Source organism: Apaloderma vittatum, unplaced genomic scaffold, assembly GCF_000703405.1.
Source record: "Apaloderma vittatum isolate BGI_N311 unplaced genomic scaffold, ASM70340v1 Scaffold45236, whole genome shotgun sequence".
Taxonomy (NCBI): domain Eukaryota; kingdom Metazoa; phylum Chordata; class Aves; order Trogoniformes; family Trogonidae; genus Apaloderma; species Apaloderma vittatum.
Genome location: NW_009720927.1, coordinates 8,218 through 19,344, shown reverse-complemented (window position 1 = coordinate 19,344; position 11,127 = coordinate 8,218). Strand labels below are relative to the sequence as shown.

Here is an 11,127-nt window from a genome sequence, read left to right as displayed (position 1 = left end):
TGGGGAAGCAAAGCTGTGACATGGCTTAAGAGCAAGCTTTGCATGCTTTAGTTGAACAGCAGTCACATCAGTAAATGTGCAGGCAAAGCCTGTAGCTTGAAGGAAGGGAATCTGTGCTTTGATGTTAAATCTGTGCTTTGATGCATTAAAATGAAAAACTCATGATGTGCATTGGTTCTTCATGCTTTGCTTTAAGGGCGTGCATGTATCATCTTGATAAGTATTGTTTGTAAACACTGTATTTGTGTAATCCCAACTCTTCCTTTTTTCCACAAAAGCAGCTGGAAGCCATTTGTGTCCAAGTTCAGCCAGGACAGATGAAGGAAACTGAAAGGCCAATGCCACCATTGGCACCAATCCAGTCCAAAACTACAACGCTGAGTCAGTCGTTTGGTAGAAATTCTAGCATACCAGGACTTGGCATTATTAATCCCCAGATAATTAGGATACAGCCTGTTACAGGAACTGAGCAGCAGCAGCAACTATTCCTGCATAGTTCTTCTGAGTCTCCAGTCCAGTTGCTTATGCAGAGACCTCTACCATCTCATGGATCAGTGTCTGTGAACAAGAATCCCACATCTAAGGTGCTAAATGGACAGAAAGCTACACGGGCCACAGCTACACGGGCTATGAGGTCTCCAAATATTGCCACGGTTGCAGCCAGTTCAGCAAATACTCTGATACCATGCCGTGAAAAAACCCACAAAGATGACAAGTTAAAAAAATCCTTGAAAGTGAAAACTCGTTCTGGACGGATTTCACGCCCCCCAAAATACAAAGCTAAAGATTATAAATTCATTAAAATGGAAGACTTGGCTGATGGTCATCAGTCTGATTCTGATGACTATTCCGAGCTGAGCATAGAAGATGATGAAGAAGGAAAGGTGAAGGGAAAGGATGTGTTATTCAGTTCCTCAAATTATAATCTAAAACCCAAAATGTTTAAATGCCAGACTTGTGAGAAGTCCTATATAGGAAAAGGAGGATTAGCAAGACATTATAAACTTAACCCAGGCCATGGACAGCTGGAGTCTTTACCTCAAAAAATACCTTTAAATAAGCCCAATGGAAGTATGTTTGTGGACAGTGCCTGTGGAATAAGAGAGGAAATTAAGAGTCCAGGACACTTGGATTCAGTTGCTGTCACTTTAAATAATGAAAATGCACTAGCTACCAGTCTGGAAGAAACTGTTGATTCAAAGGCTGGAGAACAGGTAAAGTGTGTTACTTGGAAAAGCTGTCAGTGCTATGCAAAGTTGAATGGCCGTTCTGTAGCTGCATTGCCTCGTACTGCTCATAAAAATCAACCAATATACTAAATTAAACAAATTTTCCATTGAAGTGCTTTAAAAAGCATATTGTGGTCTCTTGCAATGCTGCAGGAATAGTGTTCTCGCAGAGGCACACAAACAAAATGCTCCCTGAGCATTTGTTACTGGTTTTCTACAGTTTTCAGCTTGAAAAAAATCTTGTCTGCGTGAGTCGTGTTATTCTCTGCATTTGGATAAGAACACAGCATTGTTCAGTTACAGCCTGTAGCACGATAGGCAGCAAGGCATCATCTGCTCTATCAATTTCTGTTCCTGAAGTAGAGATTTTTCTGTGATGACACTTGTTTGGAATCCAACAGTGTTTCCTAAAGCAGGTGGCTGAAGTGTGGCTTAGCTTCCCTTGCAAAGCAAACACTTTGGTGAAACTTGATTCTCTGTGTTGGAAGCTACTTCAGCTGCAGTTCTTTTTTTCTGTGATGCTACAAGCTGGTCACTTCAAAGTCGAGTTTCTCTTCTAATATTAAAATGACTCTTAACATCTTGCAGCAAGAGCTGATGCAGTTGGTGTCTAGGAAAAAATACTCTCAGATGTAGCAATGTCCATTTTTTACTTTTATTTGTAAATGTGAAGCTGTTCTAGGAAGCGTGAAAATTTACGTGAAAATTTGCTGCCAGTGCAGCAAACAAACCTCCCCCATCCATACTGTCATCTTCTCTGTCATCTGTGGAAAATGTTGAGAATCTGAGAACTGCAGAATACTGAAATCTGCTCTCTGTATTATATAGTTGTTAGTTCCCCGTGCGGCATTTATTTTACCCAGGATGATGGGAATTTAGAAGAATTTCAGACAGCCTCATGTGTAATACAACTCCTGACTGCTACTGCTAACTAGCAAATACAGATTCTACAAATCTGTACATTGACTCATTGATTTGTTACAGTTTTTGGCCACGTAAATGGCTTTCTAGAAAGAATTGCAGGGTTATTAAAATTGGTACATTGACACAGACAGGAAGGCAATCAAGATCTCCATTCTCAACCTAGTCTTTATGTAATTTTTAGAACTAATTTAGTAATTTAATCCCTGGGTAGAACTGATGTACGTTTGCCCTTTTTAGAACTTTCCTAATCACTAGAATAGTAGGGAGCTACTGAGCGTTGGGATGAGAACATACTGATCATGGAAAGGAGCCTGATATACCTCAGTACTATTGTAAACCCATCTCCCAAAAAATACCGAGGCATTCTTAGAAATTCTAGCTTGGAGGGGAAGACAAGACATGTTGAGTAAGAAATCACTGCTTTGATCAGTAAAAAAGATTTGCATTGAAATCACAATGATAACTTAAAAATAGAAAATGTAGCTTCAACTCTGCCATGTGGTTTTATAACAGAAGCTACTTCTTAGCTGTGTTCTTATGGCAGACGAAGGATTTTTGAAACGTGGAAACTGGATTATACTTTAATTTTTAGCTACTGGGCTTGTGTCCATTCACGACTGTTGAGAGCTTTTCGTATAAAGCCTTCATGTTTTGATGTAGTTCCAGCAAAACCCAAGGGTATTTTTTGGGTGTGTTTGATTGCTAATGAAGATTTATTTCTACAGCCTCTTTATTTGAAGAGGCTATGTTTTACTTCAGAAGTATTAAATGTAGTTCACTGACACAAACCAGCTCTTATATTCCCTTAATCTCTGTGTTTTGTCAAAAATGCTAACTTTGCAAACAATGGTATAGATGTGGTGCAGAAGTAGCAGTCTTACCAATGTGTTGGGTTTATTCCACAACTTTCCTTGCAGTTATACAGCTTTACATTTATTTAATATGCTATTTATTGTTTGCATAGATGAAGAATTTAATTATAGAACTGTTTAAAAACCCTGTTTAAAATGGTGAATAAATACCTTTTTTTTTTTTTTTTTTAAATTAAGACTTGCAAGTCTGCAGAAGGCAGACACCTGTTGGCAGAACAACAAAATGAAACAAGTTCAGGCCACCAAGGACCTGTAACTCCTAAAGGACCTGGAAGACCCAGACGACCAAAGAGACGTGGTCGACCACGGATGGGTGGAAGATCTAGGTGCTCTGGAAGGCTTAGCAGACCTGGTCAGTCCCCTTCAAAGTCACTTAGTAGTGTGTCAGCAGAACACAATGTATTCAGAAGAAAAGCTAGGTTAAAAGAGGTATGGTTCTCTTCTGCAATTCCTTCACAAGTATCTTCTCCTTGCCCTCTTTTCTTCCCACTCCCCCTCATTTTGGATCACTTCTTTTCAAGGAATCATTTTCAAAAAGATTTCATTCATTTATTTATTTATTAGAGTTAATTTTTTTTTTTACATCCTTGTGTACTGACAAGATGAAAGCCTAAAACATCTTCTAAGAAGAAAACATTAAGTTGTCATTTAAGGCAAAAATACTTCTAGCAGAACACTGGTCAAAGGGAAGATGGAAACAGTCTGGAAAGGGACTTTTGATGTGTAGATGTACTCTCGCTATCCTTTTTCTGGGGAAGGAAAGTTTTACTAGCTAGTATTATATATCTCTTCCAACACAATAAAAAGAAATAAGCCGAACTGAAACTGGGCAACATCAAAAAAGAAGAAAAAAAAAACCAAAATACATGCTTGGCGGGGAAGATAGAGTGGGGATTAAAACCCTGTGCAGCTAACACAGTTTTTTGTTTGTTTCCTGTGTGTTGTGGAAGATCCTTTATGACTACAAAATCTACTGATACTGCTCTTCTTTCTATGAATTGACAGTACTTGTGGGACTGAGTTTTGTCTGTGTATGGATAGTAACTGTTTAGAGGTTTTCTAATGTATCTCATTTTTTTGGTGTTATGTTTGCATCTGTTCTCAAAGCTGCTTAAGCACATAGCATCTTTCAACAAAAGTAGCCATATTTTACGTTCTGAATGTGGGATGCATAACCTCATTAGGCTACTTTGCTCTAATAAACTCATTCTGGCTTTCGACAGCTAATACAACAGTGCGATAACGAAGACTTGGTGGAGCTGGCTCTTCCACGTCTTACAAAGCTTGTTACAGTATATGAATTTCTGTTGATGAAGGTGAGCTGTTTTTCTTTTTAATGTAAAAATGTTAAATTATTTTAGTACTCATAAAAAGATTCTTTTAGAGATGTATCCTGAATTTCCTAAGTTAGGATTGTGCAGAATGTAAATGTGCCACACATCAGTCTTAACGCAGGCAGAACGCTGGTAGGTCTCTTGATTGAAAGCCTGCCTTTTTGCTGCCTGGTTCAGTGGCATTTCTGAAGATTCCATAATCTCTTGACTGGAATGTTTCTATTTTAAAGTGGTCAACAAAACAAACTAAAAGATTTTAATTTCATCTTTTTTTTTTTTAAAATATAGAGAGGGAGAAATAAATGCTTTTTTTTTCTCTTATTCATAGGTTGAAAAAGGGTATCCAGCCAAAGCTTACTTCCCGGATGTGTATAGGGAATTTGAAAACTTGCATAATATGGTAAAGAAAATGGCTTATGATCACCTCAGTAATTCTGGTTTGCTGAGTTGCCAGCAGCCTGTTGAAATAAAAGATGCTAAGGTAATAAAGCATTCTGATTGGTACTGTGATTTTCTTGTTTGTTCATTTTGTTTTATTTATAAATCCTTTATTTTTGTCTGATCAGTTTCATTATGCTGGTAAAGTTTATTGAAGAAAACATGTTTTTTGATGAACAGAAATATATACTATTGTAAAAAGTGCAATGGCTAACCGATGAGAGAAAAAGAAATCTGTAATAAAAACTACAGTTCTAGCTTATGCAGTAGATAGAGCTAGAAATATTAAATAAAATTCTAGCAGTGCTGATATTTGTCTTGCACATCTAGGGTAGTATGAAGCTGCACGTTACTGCAATGTGTATTGTGCTTTAACTCCTAATAAAAGTCCATCTTGATGTTTGATTAGGAAGGAGGGATCTATTTTTAAAATGAATGGCCTTGATATAAAGGGATAAGTGGTTTCATTGCAAAATGAGGACAAACTGAATGCCTCTGTGCAGTTCACAGTTGTACTAACAAATACGGAAGGTAGAGAACACATTAATAAAACTGCAAGCTGTTAGTGATTCTTCAGATTCATTGCTTATGCAGCTATATCTAGAAAGACAATGTAGGTTTAGTTTTCTGTGGATATCTTTTTGTTTTGTTTTTTCAACATGAATCTGTTTATCCTTATGGATCCTTTTCAATCTGTGTTCCCCTAGCTTAGAATAAACCAGCTCTTTGTACATTACATATTTTTGGTTTTCCCTTCTCTGTTTCCAGTAGTGAAAATACTATTTTGTATACTACCTCCAACACATTTTCTAAACAGCATGCTCATTAAGGTACATAAGCACTGAACTTGCAGCTACTATGAGAGGGGAGTGTACTGGAAAATTCAGAGTAGGGGTGGTGGAGATAAGATTTTTGTTCTTATGATAATCCTGATTTAAAAAATGAAGTCCTGTATGGACTGTAAGCAGGAGTCAATATTATTTTTCAGAATAAATCTTGCTGTTCACTATACATACTGAAAACTTCCTAGAATTACTGCTTGCTTATTTTGCTATTTTATAATTAACACTGCTGTTTCCCTTTGGAGAAAAAAGTTGCACTAAGTAAAAAGGGATGCTGTCGATACTGGCATTCCCAAAATGGAACCTCTTTCTTGCTTCTCTTCAGTGTTAATGTGCATTCTTAGTATGGAATTATGCCCTTTAAGACAAACTAAATGAAGACAACAAAAAAGGGCCCACAAAACAAACCAAAAAAATCAAGCCAGCCTTGAGAAGTTGCACAGTAGCACATCTACTACAAAAGGATGAAGCAGCAGAGGAATGGAATGACATGGGGAGAATGCTTAACTATTAAGAGATACTCTTAAACAGGAAGACTTAAATATTTTTTAAATAATGGGAGAGCCTTGACAGTGTTTTTTATTAAACTCTGCTCTTGGTAACTCTCTCTGGAGTCTATATATAACTGTTGCACTCCTAATTCTTTTGCGTTTGCATGTTAATGTTCACCTTCAAATGAAGGTCACGTTCTGTTACTAGGGAGGCTAGCAGAAAGCATGGGAGTCTAAAACTTCATTGAGCTGTGATGATTGATTGTCAGATTAGAGCCTGTGTAGTTCTAGTGCAGTTTTAAGAAAATGAATCAGTATTTCAGTATTTATGCATTCAGCTTAGAGAGGCTAACTGTCACTTTTTTTTCCCTTATAACTGTTTTTAAAGGTTGCTGAATCACTAGGAATTACAGAAATACTCGTTGGAGAATGGAAGACGCAAGGTGTAGACGCTTGTTCACAATGTATAACTAAAATGGTTAGTGAGCAAGTGCCTGTGGAGATACTGGGACAAAAACGGTCAGCTGAGGTATGGAATACCTTTGTGAAAATTAAAACTGAGACTAAGACAAATTAAAACTTGTTAAAACAGATAATTATTCCTTACGAAATCATACTAGTGATATCTGACTTGTGTTAAAGTAAGGCTTTCAGAGTGTTTGGTGTTAAAGAAGTACTGTACTGCGGTATCATAGCAGAGCGTATGAACTAGCACACTAAAGACACCACTTGGTAGCATTTGGGAGAATCTCAAACGTGTACAGGTAATCTCATGATGCAAGGAAGAATTTTGTTGAGGTGCTAGGAAATGGAGCCTTTGCAGTGGAAAAGATCCTGAGATTCTAAAAAGTTGTGTTGGAGTAAATGGGCTAAGCTGTAGCAGGCTCAGGTGTTGGAGGATTGGTTGCTTTGCTAATTGGTGGTTGGTAGAGGTGCAGTTCTTTTCTCGCTAACAAGTCAGTTGACCACATTAAGTCTGTTAACAGCTGTACTAGGGAGCCCTGTTTCCTCTTCTTTGAAGTCACATTTCTGTGGTCTTTCTCCTTAGCTGTTATTTATTTAACAGAGATGCTTCTGGTGGTGGATCAGTAAGGCTAATGCTTTTCCATTTTCTACCTGTGGTAGAATTTAAAGAGCTGATCAGTCTTTCTTCAGTAACCAAACAACACTGGGCAGGATTCTTGCAGCCCTTTACTGAGGTTGGAGAGAGCACTTCTAGCAGGTTTTGTGCTGTACAGCGTATCACAAAGGCTCAGAGAGAAGCTTTGATGTTGAAGCAGAGGCAGATTGTTTCAACCAAATATCAAAAGCGATTGGTGGCATTTTGGCAAAGTGTGAGGGCTATGTTTAAATCCTCACCTTTTAGGAAGACCTTTAGTGTAAAATCCTGTTTCCAATAAGAGGATCAGCTCACTGCCATGAAGTGCCCACGGTCAGTTTGTGATCTTTTCCAATGCTGTCGGTGGTTATGGTGGCAGCCAGTTAATTATCTCTTGTATTGACAGAGCTCAGGGGAGGAACTGTTGCCACCAGCCAAAAGGACCAAGGTAGAAGACGTAATGGAGAATATGAATAATGCTTATGCCAGTCAAGATGAAGTGAAAGAAAAGACTGGGAATCTGTGTACACTGTTTGAAAAAGATGGTAACCTCTTCAGATTTTCCAATTCTGTTCTGTTCGTGGAGGAGCTGAACAAATCTCTTTTGTTCTTCAAGCTACTGTGTTTTTTGTCTTAAGGTTTCATTTCTTAAACTTGCTTCCCAAGTCCTTCAAAAGCAGCTGCTTAACTGGGAAGGCCTCATGGGGGGGGGATGGGGAAAGTTATGAATGATGCAGATCACAGCAGTAGCTCAATTCTGAATGCATGATAACCCAGACGTTGATGCTACTGCAGCACTGTGTGAAAAGTGCTGTCCCTCACTGCGGACTTCTGAAGGCTTCCTGTCCACCCTGTCTGCCCCTTCTAGTGGAGATGGTGCACGACCTCTGTGTCAGTAGTGGGAGAGCAGAGGAAGAGGAAGCAGCATGTGTGTCCTTCCTCTTTGCCCCAGCAGGCTGCAGTAGCAGAATCATCAGAGCTCTGTGGGCCCTGGGTGGGGAGCAAGAGCGGGTGCAGGCTGTCCTGTATCTCAGGGCAGATGTGGGACCTGAAGTTTGGAATTGAGGCACTGTTTTGCAGCAGTCTTTGGATGGTTGCCTTTCTTTTTATCCTTTATTTGTCCTTATTCCCCCTCAGACTGGCAGGGTAGCAGTGGTCTAGAAGGGTGAGGTGGGTCCCCAGAACTCCATGTCTTTTGTGCAAAAGGGTTGCGGTAATTCAGAGGTGTTACGATCACTGTTATGAAAAATTCCAGCCCTTGCCCATCTCCTGTAGGGTGTGCGTATCGGTGCCATCCTCTTGCTTTGTAAATACCTTTTTTGGCGTTGCCCTAAGTTGCATTGCTTTTGCCTTTCGTGCCTCTTTCTTTCAACGGTAGGTTTTTTTTTAGTTTCCCCTTCAGCTTTTTTTCCTTTCTCTGAAAGGCTCTCTGCATGACCATGCTTATTTCTTGTTGTGCTATGATTTTCTTCCAGGCTATGAGTTATTAAAATTTTGTTTCACTCACACCTACTAGTAGGGCTTTTGCTAGTCTACAACACAAAAAGTTAAAATGGTCCCTTCTGCAGTGTTAAGCCGCCTTTGATGAGTGGTGAGGTCTTTCATAACAAAAAGAAACCCTGAAACAACTTGTTTCTTTTGATCTTCAGTAATAAACACTGACAGCTCATGCTACTGCAGCTTAGTAGGTATTGTTCAACTACCTACTGGGTCAAATAACTGGTAAAACACACTAAATTTATAGTGGTTTTTACCTTTTGTGTCCCAGGACAGAAGTGCTCCTGGGGCTGTTAGCACAGCTAATTAGATATGTAGTAACTTTATGACATGCCTGAGTCCAGGATGAGCTTGATTATCAACAGAAATTTTATCAAATTTAAGTGCTTCTATCAAGTTACTGATGGTAATGGGGATGAGCAGCTGACAACTTTGTGCCTGGTATACTCCTTATCTTTTAATGTTACCGGCTGTATGCCAGATGGAAAAAACTGACTGTGCCTTTCAGCCCAGGTTGTTTCAAGGACTGATAACAATGCTGCTTTTAATGTCAAGTCCCTTGATTTGGAAATATTCAATAATATTTCACTAGGAAAAAATTCCTCAAGTGTTTTTATACTGGTTTTCTCATTGGGAAGTGCTGTGAAACTCCTGTAAGGTTCATTGGGTTTGCTAATTTGGGGGAAGAAAGCAGGAAAGCAGTCTAGCTTTTCCTCCAAAATTATTGCTGAAAAACAATTTTTTGGACATGGACTATTATTAGATTGCCCAACAAGATGATATTTCTTTCCCTTTTTCAGGTTTTATTCCATTAAATGGAGATACCCTGCTTTCAGAAGATAGGCATCCCACTTGCTGCACAACTAGAAGTACGCTCCTGACAGCAGAGGAACATAATTCACTTCCTGATTCGGGAGTTAGAATCAATGCTGAAAATTCAGGTACCTTCTCCCAGACTCTGAAAATGAGGATAGAGTATTCCCAACCCGTGAACGTCCAGGGACCAGATCTGGCAGGTAATGCGTCTCTGCTCCACACTGAAGTTGTGTTGCCTGGTGGAGCAGAGGGCTCACCTGAACTAGTTCAGGCGTGCTTTGTGAGCGAGAACACGGCAGCTGGGCTGTCAGCTCCTGAACTTCACGGCTCTGCGTCAGAGAACACAATGGGCGGTCAGAGCAGTCGCTTACCAACAAGTGAGGAGAAAGGTCACAATCAAAAATATCAACAACTGCAAGAAGAAAACCGGAATTTTGCAATTAAAGAACATTCTGAACAACTTCATAATACTGATATGACTGACAAGATGCAGGAACTTGAGAAGGTTTTTTCAACAAACGTGCCAGTGAGCTACCCACATGGTGTTCAGGCCGAGTTGCACCAGAGCCCTGTCCAGGATGCCTGCCTCTCTGCTCACGTGAGCCACGAAAACTCTTTCAAAAATGTGAATGCATTTTCTTGTGGGACAGAGGAACAACACGAGCTGGAGAATACAGTTACTGTAGATGGAACTGTAGCCTTTGAGATTACTGATGAGAGCCATGAATTTTTGTCTCAGGGACACGAACAGATTTTTATTCAGACTTCAGATGGAATTTTCCTGTCTCATCCAGATACTGCTGTTTTGTCTCAGGCAGAAGGCATCGTTATTGTAACCGATTCCAACGGTACCACAATGCACATTCGCACACCTGAGGGGATACCTTTGGAAACCGTGGAAGCACTTCTGGCAATGGAAGCAGATGGCCAAAGTGAAGACATTTTGCTCTCGCAAGGTGAATTGGAGCCATAAATTAGAAAACTGTATATGCTTTCTTCTGGAAAAGACTGACTATAAATGTATATTTTTCTAATGTGAATATAGAAATAATTGAAATTTAACTTATTTGTAAACTGTTTCTATGCCCTGTACTTTTTATAACTTATGTTTATATAAATCTAGCAGCATTGCAACCAAAAATTCTAGAATTAACGTTTTATTTGCTTTATATGTTGGGGGTGGGTGGAAAGCAGAAATCTGTCAACCCTAAAACTGTTGCACTATGCCCTTTTGTTATATAATTCCTTTTCTCTCTAGCCATCTAAAAATGCAGTAAGTTGTACTGCTGTTCAGCAGTGATGTGCTGTGTACTAGCAAGTTGTATATGGGTAAAATAAAAACTGTATTAAAAATGTGCCATTGAGATAGCATTTTGTTCTATCACTTTCTTAAAGCTAGGCTGAATACTTACTAGCATCAAGACTTGATGTGCACAAATCTGCCTGGAAAAAGGGGCAGTTTTAAATATAATACACACTGTGCATTCTGGGAAAAATGTGACAGCCTAGCTGATCCTTACTTAAATAAGCATCCACTGTGTTAGAGACAAAAATAGCCTCAAGATCTGAAGAATAGCCTCAAGAA

The 11,127-nt window shown here is 39.2% G+C and overlaps 1 protein-coding gene across 1 annotated transcript; it reads left to right on the top strand.

Annotated features, from left to right (window-relative positions):
* The first annotated feature begins 317 nt into the window (after positions 1-317).
* ZNF839 (zinc finger protein 839) lies at positions 318-10,889 on the top strand. Its single transcript, XM_009871157.1, has 7 exons — positions 318-1,214; positions 3,203-3,454; positions 4,249-4,341; positions 4,688-4,840; positions 6,519-6,659; positions 7,636-7,774; positions 9,527-10,889. The coding sequence occupies exons 1-7, from the start codon at positions 318-320 to the stop codon at positions 10,513-10,515; spliced, it is 2,664 nt and encodes an 887-aa protein (XP_009869459.1). The 3' UTR covers positions 10,516-10,889.
* The last annotated feature ends 238 nt before the right edge of the window (positions 10,890-11,127 follow it).